The sequence below is a fragment of the Schistocerca gregaria genome, chromosome 3 (genome assembly GCF_023897955.1).
Source record: "Schistocerca gregaria isolate iqSchGreg1 chromosome 3, iqSchGreg1.2, whole genome shotgun sequence".
In the NCBI taxonomy this organism is placed as follows: Eukaryota; Metazoa; Arthropoda; class Insecta; order Orthoptera; family Acrididae; genus Schistocerca; species Schistocerca gregaria.
Window position 1 is genome coordinate 608,532,104 of NC_064922.1, and position 25,520 is coordinate 608,557,623.

The 25,520-nt window shown below is 38.1% G+C and overlaps 1 protein-coding gene across 9 annotated transcripts in view; it reads right to left on the reverse strand.

Moving 5' to 3' along the window:
• Nucleotides 1-770: 770 nt before the first annotated feature.
• Nucleotides 771-25,520, reverse strand: part of LOC126356233 (CREB-binding protein) — a 162,554-nt gene continuing 137,804 nt past the window's right edge. For 8 of the 9 annotated variants that reach the window (XM_050007059.1, XM_050007056.1, XM_050007055.1 and 5 more), the window contains 8 exons: nt 21,104-21,271; nt 20,710-20,943; nt 20,385-20,615; nt 20,173-20,292; nt 15,236-15,442; nt 10,297-10,638; nt 9,896-10,083; nt 771-5,351 (listed from right to left, as the gene is read on the reverse strand). In XM_050007059.1, the coding sequence (XP_049863016.1) occupies nt 4,094-5,351; nt 9,896-10,083; nt 10,297-10,638; nt 15,236-15,442; nt 20,173-20,292; nt 20,385-20,615; nt 20,710-20,943; nt 21,104-21,271 (2,748 nt within the window). In that variant the 3' untranslated portion in view covers nt 771-4,093. The remainder of the gene's footprint in view (nt 5,352-9,895; nt 10,084-10,296; nt 10,639-15,235; nt 15,443-20,172; nt 20,293-20,384; nt 20,616-20,709; nt 20,944-21,103; nt 21,272-25,520) is intronic. The other variant, XM_050007060.1, reaches the window with a different exon arrangement.

Here is a 25,520-nt window from a genome sequence, read left to right on the forward strand (position 1 = left end):
CTCAGAAGTTTTTCAGCCAGATGTAGAAATCTAACATTAACGTAATGGGAAAAAAAAGAGCTAACCCTAGTGTAAATAAAATACTCTTATCCCTGAGATACACATTTTATCGATTTAACAGCAAGGAAACTGGAATATCATAACACCATCATTAGGTATGTAGTAAGGAGAAGCATAAAAAAAAGTTTTTTGTTTGTGTGCTGTGTAAATTTTGAAGTGAAAAATCAACTAGGAACCATATCAAAGAAAAAGGAAATCACCACCAGCTAAAGGAACAGAAATACAACCATAGCCTGTACAATTGAGACAATGTTGCCAGAAGCACAGCTACTGTGTTTCATGCAAGACCAAATTAATGTAAACCATTTAACTGACAATGAATAATACTTGCAAAAGCAACAAATTATGGTTTAGCAAAATTCAAAGACAATAAAACAAGAACTCTTAAGTCATTATGCTGCAAGATCTGCAGAAGTATAGTGCAGAGCAGTGAATATTCATATTCTATGCAATTATAGATGACAACTGCAGTATAAACAAGTTTCAATGAGAATTCTGCCCTGGTGGACTAAGAATTGAACCCTTATCTCAGAATACCACAGTCTCTTAGGTTGCAACAAGAGAAGAATTATCTATAAGGCATTAGTGAAAACAGTAAATGTTTTCATTTATGGGATGAGATGCTATACATTAATGAAGAACATTAAATCAGCCAACTGCTTAACTTCTGTGCAAAAATTATTCTCAAATAATTTACACAAATCAACAAATGATCATTGATAAATAGCTGAAATTTATTAATTTAATAATGCATTTGTACAAATGACTTATCATACTGGAGAAACTATAATACAATGGCTATCAACCCTCATCGGATCCTGTTGTTTTCGTCTTGAAGAAATCTTGAATGATTTCTCTAAGATACTTTGAAGAACAGTACAGGAATTACTATTTACTTGGAGAGCTTTCACAGAATGATCTCAACAACCTGATCACTGATTATGTTTAAAGATAGCAACAATAAATAGAACACTTAAAATTACTACTTAAAAGAAGCAAGTGTTCCAAACAGCACTGATTATGGGCATGCACTCTTAAACAAACATACTATTTCACATTGCAAAATTGTAGCAAAAAAGAGCAACACAATGTGGAATAAAAAGAATTCATTTAATTGAAATTTAAGCAACTGAAAGTATAATACAAAACACAATTAATTTTCTGAATACCCCAAATGAACAAAGATAATAACCATGACATGCATGAATACCTGCAGCACACAGCTGCCTACAAACAATTACACAATGAATTCCACACTATGTTGCTCTTGCCAAGAATCAGTACATTAAATGTCAAACCTACTCTCGACTATTTTCATTGAATGTCATGTAACAGACCTTTTGCACAAATACCAGCAGAATCATACTTAAAAAATATATTAAACAGTAAGGCACTACGTGCACACTACCATACAGGAACATCAATAACATTTTGTGTCTACTGGTAACATAATACATACCAATGACAGAAATAAAAACTACTGCATCCATAAAATGCTAACACATCTGGAAACACACAAAGCAATATTTATTCCATGGCATGATTGTTCAACGCAGTTTTTTTAGACGTATGTTTCTGAAATGGGTACAGGCAATAAATATATCAAGGACCAAGAATGCAGAGAAAAAGTGATATTTCTTTTAAATCTTTAGTACAGGATAGTTTCTTACTGTTTGTGCTACTTTTATTGACATAATCAGTATCAGATATGAAATCTCTGTAAGCCCATCAAAGAATTTTTAATGGGTAAAAAAGTCCTTTCTTTTTTTAAATATTTACAGCATTGCAAATATCTTAAAAATTTAATGCCACTGAAATACCCTTTCCATTCAAGTTGGGCATTGTTAAAGTGTTTCTGGACAGTCATTTTAATACATGGGTGGAGGGGAGATTAGGACACAATATATGTCCTTACTGCCCTATTAACATCACAACCTTGTGCCTGCTACAAATATATTTTATACTCCACCAGCAATACACTTTAAATTACATCATTTCTTTCAATAAAAATAAACAAAAATAAAAACATTAAAAATTTGAGATCTCACTTCAATTTGATTGTTGAACTTATATTGCAAGATATATGTACTGTACATAAATTAACGTATGTATGTATGTATGAGATTTAGATCATTCTCACTGAAAAATCCTTCTCATTATTATACTCACAGAACTAACTATACAGTGTAGTAGGGTTACCAAAAATTTTCAATGTGTGATTTACAAAACTCCATGTAAGAGATCTCATGATCCATACACTGAATGTATATTTCAAAAATCTCTGTCCCATTACTGATCAATAAAAAAGAACAAAAAACAACAACAGGCATATCTGTCCCAAAAGGGCAACGTTTGCCTCCTCATGGACATGCAGGAAGTACAGAAAGTATTGGAAACAAGAAGTTTCAGATTTCTCTTATTACCAGCAATTAAGGAGCTACTGTTTTTAAACAAAACAAACATTATAAAAGTAATAATACAAGTAACAATAAAAAGTAAGAATTCTGCAGCACTTTTAAATGCACAGTACTACACAAAGTAAAAGGAGCAATAAAGGAGTGAACACTGATACAAAATTTGCAACCTCATATCCTCCCAATATATTTCTTCATGCAATTTTGCTGGGTGTAGGGGTGGGGGTAGTAAAAAAGACAAAGCTCTTTAGAAGCCAAGAGTTGTCTTCATGCTTTGTTCATAGCACAAGCGTATGCTGTAACGCAAATTACTGCATTTTTTCCAGGTACATTCCACAGAAAATGCAAGGCAATTTTTTGTTGAATGGAATGAAATCTGCAATTTTAATCTGTGATTGTTCAAGTCACTAGAAAACAGGGAAAATGTTTCTAAAATAAATTTCCTAAGAGAGAATGTGCCAGATATACCTGGCTATGGATTGCTGGGTAGGATGTCCTATGGATTGGGAGTTCTATATCTACTGCTCTGAACTCCAAAATCTACTTTCTTTCTTTCTTTATCACCTAACTATACAAATTTTCTTTGAATAAATTCAAATGTGATAAATGAAAACAAAAAGTATTTTACTATTACCGCCTTCTTTCCTTTTCAAAGGAAAAAGCATGGGCAAAGTACTGCAGCTTATATTACACAATATTTCATACCTGACTTTTACAAGATCAGCCTGACTGATGCAGTTAATGTAGATTTATAATAGCAGGAAATATTTATTTTTTCAATTTTTATTAATGTCTCAGAAAGGTAAGATAACACTTCCTGTTTTTTTTTCGTTTGTTTTGTTCATTTTGTAAAATAAAATTAACAAATTCTATTCATTTTGATGCACCAAAGTCCATTCTCTTTCATTAATTTAATTTACTAATAGTTTAAGAAGTATAGTTTCTTTCTTGCACTTTGAACATTACAGATATTTACTATTTGTTCAGATGCTTTATTATGCAACAAATCTCAGTGTTCTAATATTACACCTTTAATGTCTGCACAAAGAAAAAAAGAAACAAAACACAGCCTTGCTAAGCCAATAATTCATACAGTTTACAAAGTTCACAGTGCCTTCCCCTTCCCTTCCCTGATACACTAATTTCATTCATTGACTATTTACAACTACTGAAATATCACCACACACAGATGGTGTCCACAGCAAGATAAACGTGAAATAGGCAGTGCTGTTTTTCCTTCCTCAGCTTTGGGATCAGTATGGTTCAAAGTCTGTTAAATAAAATAATGTAGGGTTGTGGAGGGAGGGGATGGCGCAGGTTCCACACATTGTACATTTTTATTTATACAACTACACTACACACAGGACACAGTGGATATTAGGATGCACCTGGTAATTCCTCTATCTTTATACTGTAATATAATGCACCATACGGGAACTGTACACATGAATAGTTTTCACAAAACACGTCACGGTTACTGTGCAACCGGGATTTAATACTTTTCCCCCATCAAAAAGCTTGCCACATACTTCCAAACTTTCATGAAAGTATGTGTCGCTTTTATCGTACGGAAATTGGGACACAACAAAATTTAAGTACGTTTTACTACACTGGTACTACTACAACTGTTCCACAAACTTAGTAAGCTTGTCCTGAGGAGTCATTGGTGGTACTTCATTGGAGTCACTTGGACCCTGACCATTTGCACCAGCAACTGGGGAAGGGTGGTGTGTGACAGGCCCGTGTCCCTGTGTAAGCATCATTTCTCCCCCCGTTAGTTCATGAGCTGGAGAGTGTGTTGGCTGTGAATGATGGTGGTGAGGTGAAGGCACAGGGCCACCACCACGAGGAGATGGCACTGGTTGATTTCGAGGTGATGGGACTGGCCGCGGACTAGGGTTCGGCTGAGGGGAACGAATCGGTGGAGGGGATCGCACAGCCTGCATCAACTGCACAGCTCCACCTGGTGGGCCCATAACACCTTGTGGTGATGGCGCAGGTGGAGGTGTGGGTTTCAAAGGGGGCTGCTGCTGTTGCTGTTGTTGCTGCTGCTGTTGCTGATACTGTGCTGGCTGTTGTTCAGGCACTGTGGGGAAGCCGGCACCTGCATATGCACCAACTAAATGCTGTTGCCGAGGCCTCTGCTGCTGTTGTCCATAAACAGGTGCAGGAGGCTGTGAAAAAGATTGATGTCTCTGCATGGCCAGTAACTGCTGCTGCTGTTGCTGCTGCTGCTGTTGTTGTTGTTGCTGCTGCTGCTGTTGTTGCTGTTGCTGCTTGTACCAATGGTGCGGTGTGGCTGGCGTTGTTTGGCCAAGCATGGCTTGCATCTGCTGCATTCGACCTGCAGCTGCTACCTGCTGCTGCTGTTGTTGCTGTTGTTGTTGCTGCTGCTGCTGTTGGGACATTAGATGCTGCAACTGCTGTTGCTGTCCAGTTGCAAGGACACCAGAATTTGCTCCAGTAACTGCTGCCTGTTGCTGAGCAGCTGCAGCTTGTGCCGCAGCAGCTTGTTGCTGCTGCTGGTTTTGGTATGCCTGCCGTTGTTTGATGAATGCTGCCATCAGCTGTGGATTGCTTTTGAGAATCTGGAGGATCTGTTGCTGTTGCTCTGGAGTGTTTGGTGACTTAAGTGTTTGTAACAGTTGCTGGAGGGCCTGCTTTTGTAAACCAGTTCCAGGTCCCCCAGCTGCACCTTGTGTTGCCACACCAGGAGCAGTGCGAATACCTAAGTGCCCCCCTGGACCAAGACCAGCCAACTGGGGTGCCTGAGGTGTGACTTGAACAACTTGTTGTGGTTGCTGCTGCTGCTGCTGGATCAACTGAGGTGATGGCTGCCTCAATCCTGGATTCTGTGGTAATCCTTGAGCCGCGTATCTGAAAACCAAGTAAGAATTTCTTATTTCATTGTCTTAATGAACAGCTAGTTTCAAGAAAATAAAACTCACTTTTATGCACTTCTCTCTCAGTTTCAGTTTTGATGTCACTCTATGGCACAATATTTCTCTCATTTACATAACTTCCTGCTGTGTGATGGTTCATGATGAAACAACCACATAATGGGAGAGGTTGGATCATCCTGATAAGCAACACTAAATATTACATTACTATTTTAGCTATTTGTTTTCTGTCATACAGGATGGCCAAAATAGAACAGGTTTGCATAAATAGTTATAAGCCTGAAACGAAGTAAGTTACCCAAATCAATGAAAATGATAACTGTCCTTTAAGTAATAAATTATAAACGGTCAGTGGAATTAATGCAGCACTGTGTATAGTCTGTGAGAGACCCATATCACGTTAGCGTGTGTGTTTGAGCTTACTGGCACTCAACGCTAAGGTTATCAGTGTCACATCATGTGTGCCTAAGAAATGGCAGTGATAGCATTTCTGATTTTCTCTTGCAGTTCTTCCAGTCAGTGAAAATTACTGGAAGAGTGACTGGTTGAAGTTGGAGGTCCGAGATTTTACTGCCTTTGCCCGGTGTCCGTCTCACTGAACAATCAAGTACGTGTAATAAACAAAAAAACTGACTCCATGTGATGGTTTATCTGTACAATAATTCCCAGTGGTTACTGTGTACCCTGCTGGCAATACCTTAATTCCCAATGGTTACTGCGTACCCTGCTGGCAATACCTGAGATTTTTATGAGACAAGAGACAAAAGTTTTATTGATGAGTTTTAGAGAAGTAAGAACAAAATAAAGAAGCGAAGTATTCGAAGAATAGCACTTGACAAATATCTTACACAAACTTTCTACGAGTTTGGATAGATTATTATTTAAGAAGTAAAAAACATATGGAACGACCAAAAAAATGTTGTATAAATACAGTTATGTTTTAAGAATGCTTCGAGTCTAGCATGACAATGAAACTGAACCATTTATTTGCCATGCTAGTGATCAAAGCTTGAATGATAATACCTTGTTACATGCTGTGGGTAAAAAAAATCAAGTTTTGCAAAATGATGGTATTTCTTCACCTTGAGCAGAAATGTCAAAACTGCCAATAGACACATTTAAAATTACATAGACTTTCCTATTTTCCATGAGAATGTATCTGGATTGCCTGAGACTGTCACATACCACCTTCGTTCGACTACAACAACAGCTGCAAAAAACTCTTATGTTCACAATTAGTATGGCTGACTGTGGTGGTAGACAGACACACATCAGAATTTTGTGCACCATCAGTATGAAAGCATGTGTCATAAATAGACCTTGCGCAAAATAGCAGGCCCACCCTGTGAAGCAGCTCTTGTAGGGCAGAAAAGTCCAAGTTCATTGACCTGTTGTGTGTGTGTAGTGGGAGGTGGAAGATTTTAATGACTGGGTGTTCAGCCAGCACACAGGCTGTTGCACACACCCTGGCTCTCAAACAAAAGTGATGTGTGGAGCTAATTGAAATGAAAAACAAATACAATTCTTTTCTGGGAAAAATAATCACAGATGATGAGACTTCATGTTATCAATACAAACCTATCACAAAATGACAAAAATGCAAAATAGATCTCTGATGGTTCACCAAGACTGAAGAAGATGGGAATGTGATGCACAAGTTCAACATCATCTCTAAGAAGGTGTGAATATGACACACAGGTTGAATACCATCCCAAAGAAAGACTTTTTTACCAATTTCACATGATTAATGGAATGCCATCCACATCAGTTGTAATAATTATTTAATCAATCCACAACAGGTTTTGGGATGTTAAAATCCCAGCTAAAGGTGCGTGTAGTAAAAACTATAACATACTGAAGTAGAGGAGTGGGGAAATATAGTATAACATCCCTGGGAAAAACAGGAGAATAAGCTTAAGAAACAAAGTGTCTCACGTACTGTATTTGTTCATGCATAACAAACCCTCAGGCCACTCAGTGTGAAGTCTCCAAGTTACTGCATTTTGGGTGGACTAAAAGAAAGAGAAAGAGAGAAGGCAGGGGTGGGGTGGGGGTGGGGGGGTGAGGGGGGGGGGGGAGTGGGGGGGGGGGGGAGGGGAGCGAAGAGGGCCTAATAATGAAACAGGCCTTAAAAATGCAATGAACAGAAGGGTAAGACAAAATTAAAAGAAACCAAAACCAAACATTGTACCCACACTGTCCACCATTGAGCACACTATGTAAGCTGCTAGGACTGAGCAGAGGACCATGTTGTAGGTCTAGATGCATGAGGCAGCGCAGGCACGAACAGTGCACATTGGTATTAGCAAAGAAATGGTAAATCAGAACCGACTTAACTGAGCTATTGCAATGTGTCGATTAAAATGATAATATAAGATAAACAAGCTGTAGTAGACCGTTAAGTTAGGTAACTCACAGACATGTACAAATGTGTGATGTATTAAGCAACAAGGCAAATGGTACATACCCAAAATGAATGAACAGGGGATTTAAAAAAAAAAACAAAACCTGCGGTAAACAGTGATAAAATAAAATGGTAACAAAAATCATACTAAGCAAATCATCACAATACATGTAGGATACACAACAGGCTAAAGTGATATAAAATCAAGTGTATAAAAGCCATCATTAAAAAACAAAGTCTAAAATGTAATTCTAATCAGAACTGCTGAAGGCAGTGGTCATGTGTGTGAGGTGTTCTTGCTTGTGTGTCTGTTTTCTATTCTGAATAATGTTTTGGCCGAAATCTAATGTTTGCACACTTAGTGTATATAGTGGATTCTGGTTCAAACCCCACACACTGCCAAGTGTTTACCAGAGTAGTTGTGATGACTGCCAATGCTTTTATGCTGGACAAATGGTGTGTACATTCGCTATTTGGTTCAAAGAACACCAGGCCTTATTTAATGCAAGATCTGCACTAACTAACCACCTCAGAGCATATAAACGCTCTATCCCAGACATAAATAATAACTTGTATCCTCCATCTACAGCTGAAAGGTCGTGTCCTCAATTTAAGGGAAACTGAAATTTTATGTAATTTGAACCAGAAATCACTACGTGCACGGAATGGACAAGCGGTGTTGAAACTTATGTTTTTGTTAAATAATATATTACACATTCAGGCATATTTTTCTAAGCACCCATTCGTCTGTTTTTTACTCTTAACCTTCTTTCCATATCATTACTTCTTCGTATAAAGCAAAGCACTCAGCTTGATCATATTTTTTGTTACTTTGCTGCTCGCACTGCTACTTACATTTTTGATTTTTTTCAAACTATAGTTTTAATACATTTTATTTTATGTCACTTGAGCCTATAACATATCCTAGATATGTTATTACAACGATTCACTTAGTATTTTGTTACTACTACTTTTTATCATGGTTTATCCCCTGTTCATTCATTTTGTGTGTGCCACTGCCTTGTTGACTAATACATCACACATTTTTACATGTCTGTGAATTACCTACCTTGATGGTCATTCACCGCTTGTTTAAGTTTTATTCAAAAAATGGTTCAAATGGCTCTAAGCACTATGGGACTTAACATCTGAGGTCATCAGTTCCCTAGACTTAGAACTACTTAAACCTAACTAACCTAAGGGCATCACACACATCCATGCCTGACACAGGATTCGTAGCAGCAGCGCGGTTCTGGACTGAAGCGCCTAGAACCACTTGGTTACAGTGGCCCTAAGTTTTATTATCCTTTTAATTAAAAGTTTACCATATCTTTGCTAATACCAATTTCAGTTTACTTTCTCGCACACAATGTTTGTACCTGCACCTCTGCGCATCTCTAGACCTACAATGTGGCATTCTGCTCTGTCCTTCCTGCTGTCCACATCGCGGCTGCTCGATGGTGGACAATGTTGAGTTCAGGTTTGGTTTTGGTTCCTATTTCTTTCATCCTGCCCTTCTGAACGTTACATTTTTAGATTATCATGTCCTCTGCTCTTATTTTTTCTAGTCCTGCCCAAGATACAGTGGCTTGGAGTGTTTGCTATGGTTTTTCCAGGTATGTTGTTAGATTTCCCTCCCCCTCTTCTGTATGTTACAGTTTCTTTTCATACAACAGGAGATGGAATTTTAACTTCCCGAAACTGCTCATGGATTGAATAAAGTGTTGTTAAAACTTAAGCATGCCATTCTATTAATTGCACCTCCCAGCTGGGGATGTCCTACAAGTCAAATTTTTTATAATTTCACCTGGTTGTATGAGTGGTCTGCACATTGCACTGAAGTGGAATGAGATTATATAGAACACCTGAAGCATTTAAAGCACCATCTTCACTCTTCTCTATTTTCCTATCACTCAAGTTTCCCAATTTTTTGGACAGACGGAGCATAATAAGCTTTACAATTGGACACACACACACACACACACACACACACACACACACACACACACACACACACACACACACACACACACACACCAGTTATGAACTGTTTCAAAATATCGGCAACATGCCATCAATAAATTTCTGTCCAAGAATAAAAAAAATTAAAAAATTACCTTGGAGTCCACTGATCCATAGGCATTAGGTGAGTAGCAGGGTTAGGACCCATTTGACCCATAGCTCTTTGTATCTGAGGAGGTGGCATAACTTGTGCCATTGCCTGAGTGACAACACCTGGAGGATTTCCTTTCCCATACCCCACTTGAGCATGAGGTGCCTGTTGTCTTGCAGCCTCTTCTTGGACCTATAGTTAGAACATACCTTCAAGTAACAATCTTTTATACTTAAAATATATACTTGTAACCCAAACAAAAAGTTAATTTGCATTTGATTTGGTATACATCATGGACAACTTCGAGCAGCAGAAACAAAAGTGACATGGGTATGGAAATTATAAGTTTTCTATTTTTTAATAATAAAAAAAAGAAGAAAATTGAGGTTATTCATTATAGCTTACCTGTTTTACAACCTGCAGGACATTGGCATTTGGAGTCTGTGCACCCGGCTTCAAACCAATGCCTGGTTGATGTGGAGGCTGCAAACCAACCACCATGCCAGCACCTGATGTTGCTGGCCCAAGAACACCCACTGGACTAACTGCTGAACCTGCACCACCAGCACCAAGCACCCCTGCTGCCCCTGAACTACCTGGTAGTGGACCAACAGGTAATGTTGTCCTGGTGTTCATTGCTGCCATGCGCCTTCGTAACAGATGTGCTTGCTGCAATCTTTGTTGGAGTTGCTGCTGCTTCAGCTTATGTTTGATGTTCAAACAGAATGGCACTGGACATTTAGTTTCCTGCAAAGATTAATTAGAAGTACTATAGTATTTGAAGATATTTAACTTCCATTTCTTTCCTAATACTGTAAAAAGTTTGTCTTGAGAATCACATACAATAAAAATCTCAGTAACTGGCCAATTTAAGAGAGAGAAATAATTTATGCTAGTGACGAAATGTTACTCCTCACGAATGTGCTGTAAGACTTGTTTGTTTTGTTGAAGCTTTCTACTGTAGTTCTCTGAACTTGTGATCATGTATATTGGAATTTTCAACTTTAGGTAAAAGAAACATGCACAAGAAAGATTTTTCCATTAGTATTTGTGAAAATGTTTTCAGCAGCAGAGGCAAATTACATGTGTGTTGGCTTCAAAATTAATACCTGCATCAAAATGTTCCAAACAAGCATTTATACAGGTATTTCCAAATGTGCATTTTTATGGGTTTGTTGACACGCTGTCTAAAGAGCTCAAAACTTGGCTGAAAAATTATTTGTTATACAATGCAAACCTGTGAATTGTTTACAATGCCCTCCAGCCTCTCTCTTACATCCCCACAATACCATATTTTGTATCAATATCTCACATTTTCTCAATAGTCTCCAAGTATGCTTTACTATGCATCGCTCTCATTAATGAAAAAGGAACAGCAAGTAGAAGAATCTTTTCTATTTTCTTATTATTTTGACTATTATAGCTATTATTCAGAACTACAAGTCACTGTGGCAAGTGTTTCAGTTAATTAGTAATAGACTGAAAATGGGGAAAATATGCCGGGAAGGGGGTGTGGGGTGAGGATAGACTAAGAAGAATAGATTCCTTGGTGACCCATACAATTTAAGGTGTGTCATGAATAAGTTTACATTTAAGAATAAACTAGAGAAATGAACTGAAAACAAAAGCAAATAATTAGGGATTCCATGGCTTGTAGTGAGAGTACATAAAGGAGGAACTGGAGCAAAAGTGAGGAGGAGGGGGGATGATAGATAAAGGAAACAACTGATTTGGAAAGTCTTATAAAAGTATACATCTACCACTCAGTGAACAACCTGCAGTCACATCCAGCTCTCAATTAGTTTCAGTCTGGTTCACAGAAGAAATTCCGGGCCAACTTAAAATGAATATACTCTCAAAAGTAAGTGCTTTGAGGCATAATTTGTTGGCCTGGTATGTCTGGTAAGGGGTGCCCTTCATATAATGGTGTTACCCTATAAACACTAACATGAAGCATACTACAGTTTTGAATAGACTAGGACTGCTATCATGTCCTGTGACATGATGGCCCACAATCTTATGTATGTATGTGAATCAGGCCCACAGGTCATCAAGAGTTGTCCATGACTGGTCTATAATAACCTGTAACAAAATACTATCTTTGTTTAATTATTAAACAAGTTTCCCCAAAACCTTGTACTTATGGATCTGGTTGATTGCTAACACAAGGAAATAGTGGATACAATGAAAGTGTTACAGCTGCATCATGTGTTTGTAGGAGAAGTATAGTGCTAATCTGCACCTGATGTTAAATCCTGAGCTTTCTACCATCACGGCTCGTGTCGTTGGGCCACAGGTATCTAGTGCTGCCACTAGACATCACATTCAGTGAGTCATTTAAAGAGTGAGTGGCCAACACTGCTACTTTACAGCAGCCATGTTTCTGCCTTGGCAGCAGCACATATGTACATATGATAGCAGAATGCCAAACTCTACTGTAATAACTCTTGCACTGAGGCGAGTAATTTCAGAAAATGTGCTAGTAAATGAGTTGCGAACAATTATATGCTTACTGGATTAACAACATATCTCCCTAGCACAATTTATGCTAATAGTGTATGGAGTTGAAGATAGTGTAAAAGATGTAATGTTGTGGGGGCATCCCTTCAGAACTCATCTAGTGGATTCTAGTAGGTAAAAATTCAAAAGGTTGGACTGTATTCACACAAAGATCTGATGGTCAGCTGGAAACACATTTTTTCCTGGGTATCCTATACACCCTGTATTTATTGCTAATGCCCACTAATGTCTTCGTTCTGTGGAGAAATGCACCAGTATTATCGATGAAACCATTACGCAAATATACAAATGGTTAACGTGCAACATTTTAGTAGAGATCTTTACACCACTCACGGCCTTCACCTCAATCGGCGCGCAAAAAGTCACTTAGCGTCCATTATTTGTGAAATCGTCGTAAATGCTAGGAACAACATATACTCAAAACACACATTCGAAGAATGAGTGCTCCACAACACAAGAAGACTGCAGGAATGGGTATAGACAGATGACATTGGACAAATCTGGGTATCAGAGGAACTGGCTATGAGCTAATAAAATCGTATATGAGCAATAGAAAACAATTTTTCATGCTTAAAACAAACAGTGGGTCTTACAAATCTAAAATTACTGATATCAAATATGGAGTGCCTCACGGTTCTGTCTTGGGACCCCTTCTTTTCCTGATTTATGTTAATGATATACAGTATTGTTCTCCTAACTGTACAAAAATATTGTATGCAGATGACACATCAATAGTGTGTAACCACAAAGATTATGAGAGTCTGGAGGAACAGTGCAACAGTGTAACTAATGAAATAGTCAAGTATTTTAATGAAAGCCATCTAAATGTAAGTGCTTCAAAGACAGCAATGATGGAATTTAACACAAGGAAACAAATAGAATTTGACATGAAATTATCCAAGGGAAATGACATTGTAAAAAAGGAAAAATGGACAAAGTTCTTGGGAATTACAATCCAGGACAGCCTCAAATGGGACATGCACATTGATTCCTTGGCATGTAAGCTGTCGAAGAATGTGTTTGCTATAAATATGATTAGCAAATATTGTAAGGACATGTGTGTACTAAAAACTGCTTATCATGCCCTATTCTCATCAAACTTAAACTATACTGTAGAAATATGGGGTGCAACAACTCAAGCCAACCTAAGTACGTTATTAATACTACAGAAAAAAGTTATCAGAATTATTTGTGGTGCCAAACCTCGAGAATCATGTCGGAATCTGTTCCCAAAATTAGGTGTGCTTACCATTATAGGTGTATACATATTGAAAGTTATATTGCTTGTGAAAACAATAAATCCAAATTTCAACTGCGATCTGCACCAGTATGATAGAAGGCAAAAGTTCAGATACCATGTAAATAGCCACAGGACAGCTTTATATGAAAAAAATGCACTTCATGCTGGGCTGAAGCTATCCAATGCCACACCAAAAAGTCTCACAACCCTTCCTACTAACAAATTAAAAGATCAGCTAAAAAGAATTCTAATTGAAAACCCTTTTTATTCCCTAGACGAGTATTATATCTGTATGAACAGTGCTTCATAAGTGTGTCAAGCTCATAGTTTTAAGTAACCCACAACTAATATAATGTTGATAAAAACAATATTTGTAATATCGTGATTGTATACTACCAAATGTAAAATCCATCAAAATGTAAAATTTATTAATACAAACAAATCTTTAGTATCTAATTTATAAACTGATGTATTCAGAAGAATAATCTGTATGATTTCCTGAAACTGTATTATTTCTAGGGATTGTATTCGATTATTCGATGTTGAATAAATATTATTATTATTATTATTATTATTATTATACTTCCTGGCACATTAATCTGGTCTGAATCTGTGACAAAACTTTCATTTCAGTACGAACTCCGCTGCAGTCAAAATTCATTCTGGATTATTAGGTCTTTACCAAATTTTAATTTGTTTCATGAGTCCCATTACTAAAAATAAAATTGCATTATTTTCATTAGAAAAAATATGGAACTAAAAAAAAAAGAAACGAAAGAAAGAAAGGAGGGGGGGGGGGAGAGAGAGGGAGGGAGGGAGAGAGAGAGAGAGAGAGAGAGAGAGAGAGAGAGAGAGAGAGAGAGAGAGGGGGGGGGGGGCTCTAATGATGGTTCGGATCCATGACTCTTCCATTATGAGACTTCAATCTTCCTCATTCAGCTAGGATTGTGCAAATTCTTTTGTACTTAAGAGCGCTCGGGAATTATTTCGTTTTTAGAAGCATCTTTCTTGAGTATTTCTTTTTTGAAACTGTCACACTGTTTTAGGAAAACCAACATCTACTCTATAAATATACATAAAGAAAACTGAACAGGACCAGTCCCAAACACACACATATTGCATAACAAAGTCGACACTAACTCAGATATACCGCATTGCAGTCATTTCCACGTCTGGAAATGAACAACTTGCTGAGTGTGACATTTAGGGGAAGCACTAGGTACTTGGCAGCATGACATCATAAGCCATAACCCCAGAAAGCTCAGGATTTAACGTCGAGTAATACTCACAGGAGCAATGAGTCCCCACACCAAAATTACTGTAATTAATAAAATGTTGTACCATTGCTATTCTGTTCTTTTTGTGTTAGATGTTTCTTGCGACTGAACTGGCAAGTCACAAGTAGTTTATAAAAGTAATTGGACAACAATTAATTATCATTAATTAATTTGCAGACTTGGGTCTTCCTGATAACATATATCACTACATTTAATTTTAACTATTTCCATATTATCACAAATTTAACAGAACCAATTGCAGACAACATACTGCTTCAATGGAATATCATTTCAAAAATGTATTTACCTGGCAATGCTTTGCATGGTAACAGCAAAGTGCAATAAGCTGTTTGCATATGGGGCAGCCACCATTTGTCTTCCTTTTACATATCTTTGTATGCTGCACAACTCTTTTCATCTTCTGACAGCTGGGCAGGCGACAGTTGGCATCACGGCACTGGCATGCATGTACTAATGATTGGATGCAACGCTGTATTGAAAGTTTCCGCGCCTCCTGTAAAGTTAAATTGTTGTGTCTTATGTCTCAAATGTTAATGCAAACAAAACAAAACTGTATTCCCTGCAGAACACACACAATTCTTTCATGTGACTGAAAACTATATCTGTGCCCAACTATTTCTGCCGCCCTATAGCTACTTCGTGGAAATTCAGTGTGGGGTGTCCTCCCCACCCATCCCACCCCCTCAAACAAAAGTATTACCTTCATAGCTCAAGACAATATTTAATTATTTGTCTCTGCTATTCACTGAGCCTCTTAATCAACTAACACATGACAATATTAAGCTTACAAATCAAACATCACTTACAAATTTATATCAAAGGTACAGATACCATATTTCAGTGCTAGACTTTTTTTAATGTTTTACCTACTCCCTACTAAATGATGAAACAAAAATTTACGTTATCATGAAACAGAGTCACAATAAAACTGGTAATTGAGGAAACTTCTCACACTGTTGAATGAAGAGTTTCAAAAGTATCAAATAACTTTCATAAATTTCTTAATAAATTATGGTTTAACATAAACAGTGATTAAAAAAAACACACAATTTTACAGCAGAAAATTGACGAGCAACAGATAACATCAGCAATAGGTTAAAATGTTGAGCTTCCAGTTTCAGTACCTATTTACTATTAAAAATTGCTTCTATGTGATAAGCAGCAACCTTTATCCACATCTCTGTTTGTACTCTATCCAGAATTTCCAATCATATTAATTTTTTTAAAGTTCTGTGTTTGCTGTCGAGATCAGAACAACACAGCAATACAAGAAACACAGGACCCCAAGTTTAGGAAAATACAATACATTCGGCACTCAGAAAGATCACACCAGAAATTGTATGGTGTGAACCTCATGCTTATTCTCAAATACTGATGGCCGCTGCTGTATTTAAAAGAAAAATTAAAGCACAGAAAATGTAAGTGAAGATTGTGTGGATGGTTGATTATTGGCAAAGGATAAACCACCCACTCACTCACTCACTCTGAGCAATCACCAACACACACACACACACACACACACACACACACACATACACACACACACACACACACACACTAGTGTTGGTTTCAAGTGAAAAGAATGATTTGAACCTTGAAACATAACAATGTGGAACCAGTCATTTTACATTCACATTACAGCCATATGCAAACAATGCTACATACTGACAATTTACAAGTATTTTTAATTTTCTTTAGATCCATCACTGTAATAACTGGAAGTAGGTAGTGATCAGATTTAAAAATTGCTTTGTATTAAGCCATTTTAAAAACAAATTGCTTTTCACTACCAATCAAAGTGGATATTTAGCCGATTCCGAGTTCCAACATTATGGTTTGTCACGAATAGATCAGAACCCTGTTCTTTTGATCAGATCAAAAAAACCATTCCATGTATCAGTGATTCTTGCTACGAAGTGAACAAAATGAATGTGTGTCACTGTCATACCACATTAGCTGTTTCCTACACTGCTATTTAGTTTCTTCCATTCTGTCTTGATCAGTCAAGTCTGAATCATCATGTCACAAACTACACTATTGTCAAAGTCCTCAATCTCAACAGTTATCTATGAATTAGTCATTCAGTCTATTCTCTCAAATCCAAAGTCCTCCCCTAACACTCTCACTGCTCAGTGTGCCCAACACCTTTGATGAAACACTGGGGCTCAGAAATTGTTGACGATATTAAAACTGTAAACTAGCACTCCTGAAAGAAAGGAGTGCTAGTTCTGCATGGTTCGCAGAAGAGCTTCTGTAAAGTTTGGAAGGTAGGAGACGAGATACTGGCAGAAGTAAAGCTGTGAGTACCGGGCGTGAGTCGTGCTTCGGTAGCTCAGATGGTAGAGCACTTGCCCGCGAAAGGCAAAGGTCCCGAGTTCGAGTCTCGGTCAGGCACACAGTTTTAATCTGCCAGGAAGTTTCATATCAGCGCACACTCCGCTGCAGAGTGAAATTCTCATTCTGGAAACATCCCCAAGGCTGTGGCTAAGCCATGTCTCCGCAATATCCTTTCTTTCAGGAGTGCTAGTTCTGCATGGTTCGCAGAAGAGCTTCTGTAAAGTTTGGAAGGTAGGAGACGAGATACTGGCAGAAGTAAAGCTGTGAGTACCGGGCGTGAGTCGTGCTTCGGTAGCTCAGATGGTAGAGCACTTGCCCGCGAAAGGCAAAGGTCCCGAGTTCGAGTCTCGGTCGGGCACAAAGTTTTAATCTGCCAGGAAGTTTCAAGTATACAGTAGATGCTGAGCAAGGAACATGTAAACACTCCCAGAAAAAGCATTTTAACCAAACACACACACACACACACACACACACACACACACACACACACACACACACACACACACACACACTAAGATGAAAGGATGTGGGTTTTAAGGGAGAGGGTATGGAGTCATTCAAATCCCGGGAGCAGAAAGACTTACCTTAGGGGGAAAAAAGGATAGGTATGTACTCACGCACACGCACACACACACATATACATATCCATACATACATATCCATCCATACATACATACATACACAGACACAAGTCAGTGTGTGTGTGTGTGTGTGTGTGTGTGTGTGTGTGTGTGTGTGTGTGTCCGCGCGCGCGAGTATATACCTATCCTTTTTTCCCCCTAAGGCAAGTCTTTCCGCTCCCAGGACTGGAATGACTCCTTACCCTCTCCCTTAAAACCCACATCCTTTCATCTTTCCCTCTTTCCTGACGAAGCAGCCGCCGGTTGCGAAAGCTCGAAATTCTGTGTGTGTGTTTATATAAGAAACTTCCACATGGGAAAAATATATAAAAAACAAAGATTCCAAGACTTACCAAGCGGGAAAGTGCCGGCAGACAGGCACATGAACAAAACACACAAACACACACACAGAATTACTAGCTTTCGCAACCGATGCTTGTGTCTGTGTATGTGCGGATGGGTGTGTGTGTGTGTGTGTGTGTGTGTGTGTGTGTGTGTGCGTGCGCGCGCGCGCGAGTGTACACCTGTCCATTTTTTCCCCTAAGGGAAGTCTTTCCGCTCCCGGGATTGGAATGACTCCTTACCCTCTCCCTTAAAACCCACATCCTTTCGTCTTTCCCTCTCCTTCCTGAAGAAGCAACCATCGGTTGCGAAAGCTAGTAATTCTGTGTGTGTGTTTGTGTGTTTTGTTCATGTGCCTGTCTGCCGGCGCTTTCCCGCTTGGTAAGTCTTGGAATCTTTGTTTTTTTTATATATATATATATGGCTCTTTAAGAACTGATACATATGATGTGTGAACTGACAGTCAATCTCTTTCATTTCAGATGCTGAAGATTGAAATGAGTTTCAATGGACAATCCTTGATTAAAATGAACTATTTTAACACTCAAATCAAAAACATGCAAAACTATTATATGTCTATTCTTACCATCCTCATGCATCTGAAGCAATGAAGGTCTTGTGAGACAGGAGTTAATGATGATGCAAGTAGACACTGTAGACTGCTATACTTCATTTTTACACGAAGTCTCCTTTTACCATAAATTCCAAGTGACTTCTTACTGTACATCACTTGAGACATAAGTATGCAAAAGGCTTTCATGGGTGTTCATTAAATGAAATGAAATGATCGTATGGCATTGTTGGCCGGGATGTCCCACTCGGGTTCGGCCGCCAAATGCAGCACTAAGCTGTGTGCAGTTCCACAGCCTCTCAGAGAGGTTACTTAGTACTACATATTCCTATTTAAAACTAGGATTTCTCATTACTACAACCATCACAGTTCAAATATAAGATATCTGCTTAAGGCTCTTTGCGGTGAATAATATCTACATAAAAATATATATATATATAAACTGCTGACAAGAATTAAATACTCTTACTTTCAATACATAATTTAGAGATCTGTGGCAACAGAATTAAGTGACTTGCTGATTGTTTTCCCACCTAAAGACAAAGAGAATTTAGAAATTTATTTAGTGTTAAATTCGCTGGACAGGACCAAACTTATGTCGTGATGCTCTCTACAGGGACCGTTTCACTTATTTAGTTTCCATGAGGAGAAATTGTTTTTTGTTTAGCTCTCTGGTTTTACCCTTAATTTCATGTAAGAAGAAGAATCACACTAAGAGAAAAAGAGGCAAGAGCCTGGAAGACACACAGTTATGTTAAGAGTCATTTTGTCACTGGAGTAACAGCTTTAAACAATCAACAATATAATGAAAAGTGTAAATTACTACTCACCATATGGAGGACACGGTGACTTGCACACAGGCATAATGAAAATGCTGCAATACATTGTAGCTTTTGGCCAAAAGACCTTTTTCCGAAAGTTAAAATGTATAGTATTCTTTTTGTTGTGCCTGTCTGCGGCTCAACGTCTCCTCTATATGATGAGCAGCAATCACCTTTTTATAATATTCTTGCTATTCCACCCTGGACTTTCCATTGTTTGCTTTAGGTATTCAGTGTCATAACAAAGAAAAAAAGGCCAACTTTCTTTTCTTAAGCAAAATAAATTCAAGAAAGTAAATAGAATTCTATCAGCTTCCTCTCCATTCATGAATACCAGTTGAACAACTTTCCTTACTGGGGAGCGGAGGTGGCAGAGAAGTTTGAGAACATTTAAGTATCAAACATTCACAATGCTACTTCTATTTACAGGTACATTATTTTGTTTAACACAGCAAAGAAAGCATTTGCAGGAAGGCTCCCTCGAAATTTTTTACACTACTTAACAAAAAACTAAGCTAGTATGTAATTGTACCTGAGGATTAGCTTGCTTCTGATCTGAAGGAGAGGATCCATCATCCAAGTCCAAGCCAAGTTTCTCCATCCTATGAGGATGTCCATCTTTCTCATAGCACTGAACACATAGGTCAAAATCCTACGGAGAATAACAGAATTAGACATGACGAAACTATCTGTTATACAAAACAACAACTAAAACATATCTGTGCAATATAATGATGCACTTACATCACAAACAGTGCAATGGTAACGTGTTTCTACATGACCCTTGCAATTATTGCAAGTATATACAAATCTGTCTTGTCCTTGGTTATGGAGTTCATAAAGCATTGACATAGATGAAAACTTTGCTCTCCTCAATGATGAAAATTCATAATGGCGTTCACGTGCCATCGTTAAGAATGCATCTCTTCCATCCATAAGATCACAGTTTATAAATGGATCAGGATCCTGAATGGGCTGCAATGTGAAAACAGAACAAAATTAGATACACCGATGTCTGAAATAAATGAACTCTCATATACAAAAATAAACAAATAAATCTGCTACTTACTGCCAAGCTCGCAGCAGATTGTGCAGAGTGCAGCCTGATAACGAAGAAAACTTCTTTATGCTTTTCCATTGTAGCAAAAATCTTTGCTGAAAGGTCATTTCCAGTCTGCGGTGTATTTGACTTTTTACTGTTTTTTCGCTGATTGGCTTTAGATTTATTAGATTTTTTAGCCTTTTTTTGACCTTTCTTTTTGCCATCAGGTCCTGTTTCACTTTCTTCTTGCAGTGAAAATATCTAAAACACCAAATGGAGAACAAGATGTAATAAATACTTTAATAGAGATACAACGGAATTTCAACAACAGAATTATTACCCCCCCCCCCCCCCCCCCCACACACACACACACATCCTACACCATTTTATTTCATCTGATGTACAATGCATTTACACTTACAGCATTGGCAGCAGCCTCTGCGGCTTCTGCTTGTTTGCGCTTTTCCTCTTCTTCTTGATCAAGTTCTTTTATACTCTCCTCCAAAACATTTGGCCAGAAATCACCTTCAAAATAGGGCAGTTCAGCTGCTGAAATTAATTTATCTTCCACTGCTTGTTTCAGAATATCCTGGAAAATAAATGCTGGATCAAAATTATTTTCTATATATCTACACATTATAGAAATCAGTTCTAAAGGCTAAAATTAAATGTACTTTACAATTCTAATCAAACAATATAATTCCATTTTCCGGTGCTAATGTGTGAAGCATCATTGAAGATAAATTATTCCTGGCAGCAAAAACTATGACATGAAGTAATGTACATTAGTGCTGGAGTAATAACTTTAGCTGTGCACCTATTTGTTACGTCGCTGAGGCATAAAATGATATTGAACTGCATATAAACTTGTTTTTAAAAATTTTTTGTTCAAAAACTTTTTTTTAATACGAACTAATATACTGAAATAAATTACTCTCAACTGCGATTTATACTAACTACTGGACATTATTAAATCTCCAATGTATACGTATGTTCAGACCTTTTGGTCTATCTTGTTCCTTCTCACAAGCCAATATGAGAACCGAAAGTTGCAGTAATGTATAATGGAGGGGGCGAGGCGGCGGGAGGGGAGGGAGGGGCGGGGGGGGGGGGGGGGGGGGCGGGGGGGGGGGGGGGAACTTCCACAGCCGCAAATGTCACAGTTGATAAAATATTCTGAGACATTATGGCATGCTCGGATGGATTTCACGTTATAATCCAATGTTTCCTCTTCATCTGCAGAGTGTGTTTTCAAGGGGGGTTGTAGCTTCTTTCAGTTTCTGATTCGCAGCTTCACTCGCCACTGACCACAATAAAATTCCTCTTAGGCATGCTCCTGCACAGCGTTGTGACATCTCATGCTTTGAATACCTGAGCACAACTGGCCATTGCAAGTTGCCGTTCGTCCGCTACTTCTATCACCCCATGGTGGAAGACTAGGTCACATCTTCCTTAGTGCCAGGATCCACATGTCATTCACTTTCATGCACTCCTCCAGGCTAGTGAAATTCAAAGGATGTTGAACATTCTCTATGGCCTATGTATACAGCCTTTCATGATATGTCTTTGTGGTGGCTGCCAGTACTTGAGTCCTAACAAAATGAATGCGGTGTTCTCCTGGCTGCAAAGCCTGTTCCACACAGCTGATTTGTCAATCTCTCCTCTTCTACAGTTCCCCTTGTGCACTTCTAATCACTTTTTGACTTTAGATTCGAACAAGCCCAACTGACTGCATTTGAAGGTTTGTAGTAAATGTCTGTATTATTAAGAATAAAGTTGGAACATGTGTTAACTAATACAAATAGTAAAAACTGAATACCAAAATGAATACAATAAGATTATTTAAAGCATTTAACTAATCAGAATACAAAAAAAGGCAGCAAAGATAATACAGGTGCAAAACGGATAACAGCAAAGGCGGTAAATAATAATACAAGCACGACTACAATAGCTGCTCTTTAACATTCGTTAAAGAAAGGAATACGCACGCGCACGCACACACACACACACACACACACACACACACACACACACACACACACACACAGAGAGAGAGAGAGAGAGAGAGAGAGAGAGAGAGAGAGAGAGAGAATTTTTTGGACAAAAATCCCAGAATTTGAATATAACGCAACTTCTTCACCTCTCTCGGGGAGATGGGGTGCAGTGCAACAGTTGCGGCATTCTTTATTAAATGAGAATTAAGCACCCTTCATTTCTACTAAATGAAGACAATTCTTCAAGGAAAATTAATTGGTTTCTAGCAAATTTTCTGCAGATATCCTTCACTATTATTTTTAGTGCAACCATCTTATATCGATCTCTCTCTCTCTCTCTCTCTCTCAAGAATTATTTGAAAATTCAGCTAATAATTTCGAACCAACTTCACTCATACTGTGCAGCTAAATTTGTCAGTACACTAGAATTTGACTTTTTCTTGAACTCGTTAACCAAAATATGTAGGTGACAATATTTAACATTTTATGTCTACCAGACTTACAGTCTATTAATATTTAGAAGATGATGAACTACAGATCTATTCCAAATGAAGCGAACAGATAGCACACGTGTGTGAATGACAGCAAACAATTGTGTGCTTGACATTTAAAATATCACTTGAAGGCAAATTATGTCATACAAAATGAGAATTAATAAAAAGATACAAAGATTTCATTTATTCACACAACAGCAAACATTTTCTATTTGCAAGTCACCCCTCTTTCAAATTGTCAATATGTTCACTTTAGGGATAAGGAGTGTGGTACACTCTACAAAAATATGCGCTATGTGTTTCCCATACATTTATTTGTTTGCTGTCCATGTCACAACTTCATTTATATTGAGATATACTGTTGTACTAAAAACATGTCTCTTTCCAGTAAAAGATAAATGCATATATTGAAATAAAAAGTGAGGCTTAGAAATAATCATATTTCTTTTACAAAAGCAAGCTTATGGCTGTATGCACTACCAGCCTCACAATGGAACACTACAACTTGAAATCCTTCATTGAACATGAGCATTTTTCCATTTCCCACTCACCTGCATCTAAATGAAGTGCTTGTTTATTCTTTAAGGTGCCGTCAAATGGGGTGATTTCAGACAGTTTTGTCGTTATTTTGATTGTAACTTTCATATATATTCTTAGATTAAAGTGATTGTTATGGAAGAGGTAGGGTATATGTGTAACGAATAAAATATCCCAGAACCAGAAAGTGTGTGCAGGTATATTTATCTGAGGCAGTTAAATAAATGTGTCCGAAGTCACCCCATGGATTGGGGCGATTTCAGACACACGTGTTTTTTTAAGTCTCTATCCGAAGTTACAGTATATAGAGAGTGAATTCGGACAGTTAGTGCCCCCCCCCCCCCCCTCCCCTCTTTTTTTACGTGCTTTTTATTTGATTTTGGTGACATTTTACACATTTTAAGGTAGCTCTTTGTTACGAATAAGTGATATGCAATGATATAGTGAATTTTATATATTACACACAAGTTTTTATTTAGCAAGACTTTAAACAAAAAAATTTACAGTTCTTAACTGAAATATTAGAAACAGACAGTAAAACTTCACTGGATTATGTGTCGTTTTCACTTTCATTATTGCTAGTAGCACTGTCACTTGTTTCAGAACTGCTTTCGTTTCCTTGAAAATCTCAGCCCGTGATTGATTTTCCAGGTTGAACATCTAGTTTGCGGCAGCGGCGGGAGCTACCAAGCTTATTTGGAGGATAACGAATTTCTTCAAAAGTGGAAGACCATGCGTCTGTGTTGCTTTGCTGGCTCTCCTCACTATCAGGCAATTTTCAAAAGACATAATCTGCATCAAAAGGGATTAGGCCCGTGGCGCGAAATCCACCCTTTATGTTTTCCTTGGAGTTTGCTGAAATCTTAGTGTCTGCTTCAGAAGAGATGGGAAGGCATCTTTGGAAATAGTCCCACAAGTGTGTTTCTTCCAATCAGTTAATACAGCTCGCCATGCTGCTTTCATTGGCCTGAAGAAACTTACATCGAGCAGCTGGAGGAGGTGTGTGCTATTGGGGGGAAAGAGAATGAATGAAATATTGTTCCGCTCACACTCTTCAATAACACATAAAGACACATGAATGAACAAGTTGTCTCCAATCATGACTGTTGGCCAATTTTGCATCTTCAACTGGGGCAAGGCAATTGTAAAGAACCAGTCTTCAATTGCTGGCAGGTCAAACCATCCACTCCTGTTCCTATTGAAACGGGTACCTTGTGGTCCACCTTCTTGCCACGTGTCCCACAAATGCTCCGATTTGTAAAGGACGTAGGGCGGAAGCAGTTTACCATCAGCACTAGCTGTGATCATTATTGAGACATTTGATGAGTTCATCACTTTTTCAGCATGCTTACTCCCTCGTTTTGAAATTATCTGCTGCTTGTCTGCATCATGTAACATGTTGGTTTCATCATAGTTGATCACGTTGCTAGGTGGGAGATTTTCCAGCTTTGCCTTGACATTGGAGAAAAACATAGTCTCTCTGTTCACTTCTGCACGGGCTCGTTTAATATTTTCGCTTAAGTGAATGGAAAGATCTTCTGACTGTCGTTTGAGGAATAAATGCACCCATTCTTCTCCTGGCAAAATTATAAGGAAATTTCTTCTCTTTTCAGCCAGATTTATCAAGGTAGCCTTTAACTAAATATCTAATATCCATTTAGTGAAGGGAAATCCCCAATGTGCAGCCCTAAAGATACCTTGCTTCAACATTTCTTCTCCTTCTCCTCCTTCTTCTTCTTCTTCTTTATTTAGCACTGGCTGTCAGCCCTTTTTTTTTTCCTCCAGGTGTACTTCCTGCGCTTTATTCTGTAGG